The 4351-nt window shown below is 53.7% G+C and overlaps 1 protein-coding gene across 1 annotated transcript; it reads right to left on the bottom strand.

Annotated features, from left to right (window-relative positions):
• Window positions 1-594: 594 nt before the first annotated feature.
• Window positions 595-4069, bottom strand: RTP2 (receptor transporter protein 2). The gene is made up of 2 exons (XM_029938655.1): window positions 3906-4069; window positions 595-1111 (listed from the first exon to the last, which is right to left on the bottom strand). Exons 1-2 carry the CDS (start codon window positions 4067-4069, stop codon window positions 595-597), a joined length of 681 nt encoding a protein of 226 aa, XP_029794515.1.
• Between the last annotated feature and the right edge of the window lie 282 nt (window positions 4070-4351).

Raw genomic sequence — 4351 nt, 5'->3', positions numbered from 1 at the left:
TTAATTAATTGAAATTCAAATAGCCACATATGGCTAGTGATTGCCATACTGGACAGTGCAGCTCTAGATAATTCCGGCAAGGCAGACTCTAGCACCAAAGTAGCAATCTGGAAATTTCAGAATAGTGGGAGCAGACTCTCCAGGAGAGGGACTGAAGGAAGATGCACTGAATATTCATGCGTAGGATCACTGCCATCTCGAAGGAGAACCATGGCGGGATGGTCAGCGGCAGCTGAAGATGAACTTGAAATGAAGCCAGGGGCACGACAGGACCTAATGGGGTCCTAATGGGAAGCGGGATATGGAAATGAAGCAAAAGGAGAGGTAGAGATGGATGTGGAGGAAGTGGAGGGAGAAGATACCCCCTGTGGGTTTAGTACTACCACCAAGCCTAAATCCTCCCTAGACCCTCTCCCCTTGCCCCATCATTGTAAATTTTAATGGAAGGACCGTTAAGAATCTCCTAGAGCAAACCTCCCATTCTGTGGAGGAATAAACTGAGGCCCGGAGGGAGCTGTCCAGGGTCCTGTTGACTCTGCAGAAGAATTGCAGCCGGAACCTTCTCCCCGTTCCCTCCCCAGGCGCTCAGCTCCACTACAGGAAGGCAGAGCCGCGGAAGGAGAACTGCAGGTAGACAATGAGCAGGCAGAGGGAGGCCCCGAAGAGGCACCAGCGAAGGGAGAAGAAGTTGTAGCCGGAGCCCTCCTGGGCGCTTGGCTTGGAAGCCCCCGAGAAGGCGTAGGTGGTGGCCTCCTCCTCCAGCAGCTTCTCGCTGGGCTTCCAGTGCACGATGCCCTCCTGGCAGGCCTCACAGAACTCGCTGCGGTGCGGCCCCGTGTCCGGGCGGCTGGCCACGTGGATGCGGTACTGGCCGCCGTCTTCGTCGTAGCACTGCTCGCGGAGGCTGGTGATGAGGTTGTCCACCAGGCTCTCGATGTTCTCCTCCAGCATGCTCGACTCGTCCAGCCGCGCCGTGCCGCACTCGTGGCACAGCTGCTTGAAGACGCGCATGCGCACCGAGCCCGCTCGCTGCTCGCGGTCCAGGTACATGTGGAAGAGGATGACCACGTGCGCTGACTGCCAGGTGTGCCAGCACCAGGAGCAGTGGAACCTGCGGGGAGGGGAGGGAAGGGTGGAGACGGCGGGCCTCCCTCCCAGGGACAGCCTGCCCTGGAGGAGCCTGGAAAGGAAGGGCCCTCTGTGCCTGTGCCTAGAGATAGAGGATGCTTGTTCGCTGCTCCTTGGGTTCCTTAGAGCTCGCAGGCTCTGCCTCCACCCACCGAGCTCCCCTGGGCCTGGAGCAGTGTCTTTAGAAATCTGGCACTGGAGCTATCTGGCTTCATGCGGCCTCTCCAGCCTGCCTCCTGCACGCCCTCTTGTGGCCTCAGCTCCCCCTAAGCCTAACGCAGGCACTCTGGACAGAGACCTGGACATACACCTGCGTGCTGCACAGGGCTCACCGCGCCCTCCCCCCCCCACCCCTCTCCCCGCATCCCGTCCCCAACTGGGACTTATTTTTCATGTGTGCATTGCAGAGCGATGGTGTCCGATAAAGCTCTTTTCATTCAGACGTCCCCTGACTCAGACTCATGCATCCTGCCTGCTGTGGGGAGAAAAAGAGATGCCTTTAACTACCGACCGTAGACCACCAAGAATACTTTGGAGAAAACCCACCAAGAATCTACGAGATAGACTGGTGGATGGGTGATGGGTCAGCAGGGGAGGACTAGAGAGTTTCATCCCTGCACCTTCACAAAGAACATCTTCTTAACCCCTTGATGAGCCATCACTGGACCCTTCTCCAGCCCTGCAGTAGAGACTGGAAAAGTGGATCTCAGTTGGCACCTCCTCCACACACATGCACACTTACATACAGGGCACTCTGTCTACCTTGGACCCTCTAGAGTCCCTGCCTCAGAGATTGTGGAAGGAAGTGGTCTGGGGCCCACCTAGCCAAGCCTCACTCCCTCAGCCCCCACTCAGTGCTTGTACACCTTCAGTAATGTAACACTCTTTATCTCCAAGACAGTTTCTTTCATCCTTGAGATGAACCTCTTCCAGGACCCTGTTATAACAGCTTTACAGTCCCCTGGACTCCTGACTCTTCTTACTGCTGACCCTCTCTGTGTCCCCTGTACAATGGCCCTGAAGGACCTCTGATAAAGAACTCAAATTCAATCAAACAGACACCATGTAGCCCCTATTTTATGCCAAGCACCACATAGTCTAGGCTGTGGGGTAGAAATGAGGCCAAGCCAGTCCCCAAGGCTTGGGGCCCACAGACAGACAACACAAGCACAGAACAATACCCAGCATAGCTCAAGACAGGACTGGCCCACAGAGCTGTCTGATCCCCAGAAGGGGGTCCCCACCCAGGCTGGGCCAGGGTTGTAGGGCACCAGGATTAATGCATCTCAAGGTTTATGGGGAGAGTGAGCCTGTGCACAGAATAAGCATGAGTTACGGTTCCGAAGGCCAGCCCAAGGCCACCAGGGACCCGCAAGTCACCAGCCAGGATAGGACCAGCTGAGACCTGAGGCAAGGAGGAGCCACAGGCCTGTAGAGCTCAGCCCTTAATCCCCTGGGCCCTGGACCCAAGTTTCCAGCCCTTTACACTCCTCCCAACAGCAGGCTTGGGAGCTTCATGTTTTCTATATTCTCCTTCTATACCTTTTTGATCAAACCAATCCGGAGCTGTTTCCTCTTCCTCAAGCGACACCTCAGATCTTAAATTTCAAAATATCAGACCTAGTGCAAGGGGACCATAGGGATCATCTAGTCAACCTCTCATTTTATTGAGATGAAACAGAAGCAGAGAGCGAGCCATCCATGTGCACATAACTAGAGCCAGAGCCAGGAGCCAGCATGTAACAGGTGCACAATAATGTCTCTTGAACTGATCTGAATTGAAGTGAAGCAACCAACCTCTGCTTCTCTGTCTTTTCTCCCAAAGACCAGCTCAGTCACATATTTACAGGTCTAAGCTCCCCATATATAGCTCCCTACCCCCAGCTCCCCACCCACAGCCTGCCTCCTGATGCCACCTTCAGCCTTCAGTGCTGCACCTGAGGGTTTCACATCCAAACATGTATGAACAACCCAGTCTGTGTGTCCACATCCCCAAAAGACAGCCATTTGTTGGCCTCCCATGGGCTTAGGGGCATTATCTGTCCTTGAATCAGTGGACCCAGGAAGAGGCCTACATAGACCCTGAAGATAAGTTTGAGGCAGGTTGGGCAGGCAATTCTGTGCTCCTGTTCTCAAATCACACCCTAGAAGAAGAAGAGGCATATGGGTTTCAGACGGACATGTCCCCTTAGCCTGTGGAACTCCTTGTACTCTGGAAGCCATGAGGTACCTATAGAGTATAGGACACTGAGTTCTAAGGACTTAAGCGAAATCATGCCCAAAGCTAAGTCTTTTTGTCATTGGCCCATAGACAATAGAGCTGAAAGGGTCTTGATTGATCATCTAATGCCAGCTTCCTGTATTCAGATCAAATTGGACTGAGTTGACTAAATAGACCTAGGGCCAGAGCACAGGCCCCAACCCTAAGCTAAAGTTTTCTCAGTGGACCTCATGGCCTCCTCTCTCAGACCCCACCAGTCTTTAGGAGACTATGAAAATGTGAAAACACTTTAAATGTCAAAGATTGCAGGGAAATTGTAGCTCTTCATTTATTATAGAAAACCAAGACCCAAAGATAGAACCTCAACTTGTCAAGGTCACCCAGGGAGTTGATGCTATTGCTGGATCAGAACTCAGGCCTCTTTGACCCACTTGGAAGTTCTGTCTCTGCCCCCTAAGCAGAGCTGACCCCAGCACCAGGCTCCATTGATCTCTCTGTTTCCCCTTGGAAGGTGCCCCTGAGGCTGCCTATAGGCCCCTCCTCCCTGGGTGCTCACCTGCCTGAGGCATGCTGTTCCAGGTACTGCTTCCAGCCTGGGGCCAGCTCATTGGGCTTGAGGTTGGGATCCATGATGAGTTCCCAGCTGTCGGCGGGCTTAGCCACCTCCATCTTTTCATAGAAGACTTTCTTCCACTCACAAGTGGTTAGGCTGGTACTCATGGTGCTGGCAGAGATGGAAGTTTGAGGTCAGCCTGCGTGAGAACACAGAAGGGACCCAGGTAGGTGCAGAACAGTTCAGTTTCTGCAGTCTGAAAATCCTCATCAACAGGACCAGAGGAAATAGGACCTGGCAGCCTCTTTTGTCACCTTGGAAGCTGTTACCATGGTAGCTGGGCAGGGAGGCAAGAGCCAGGGCTGGGGAGGAGCGAAGTCCCAAAAGAGAGTTCTAGGGCCCTGAGCTGGGCTTGGGAGGCAGGGCTGGTTAGTGACACCAAGTGGAAA

Source organism: Suricata suricatta, chromosome 5 (genome assembly GCF_006229205.1).
Source record: "Suricata suricatta isolate VVHF042 chromosome 5, meerkat_22Aug2017_6uvM2_HiC, whole genome shotgun sequence".
Lineage (NCBI taxonomy): Eukaryota > Metazoa > Chordata > Mammalia > Carnivora > Herpestidae > Suricata > Suricata suricatta.
The sequence above is the reverse complement of the archived record's forward strand: the minus strand, read 5'-3'. Positions and strand labels throughout refer to the sequence as shown.

What these genes read in the sequence shown, in the direction of transcription:
- RTP2 (XM_029938655.1), bottom strand. Translation starts at nt 4,069, where the DNA reads ATGAGTACCAGCCTAACCACTTGTGAGTGGAAGAAAGTCTTCTATGAA. An exon ending in GAACAGCATGCCTCAGGCAG is followed by an intron (nt 1,112 to 3,905) that starts GTGAGCACCCAG and finishes CCCTCCCCGCAG; the next exon opens with GTTCCACTGCTCCTGGTGCT.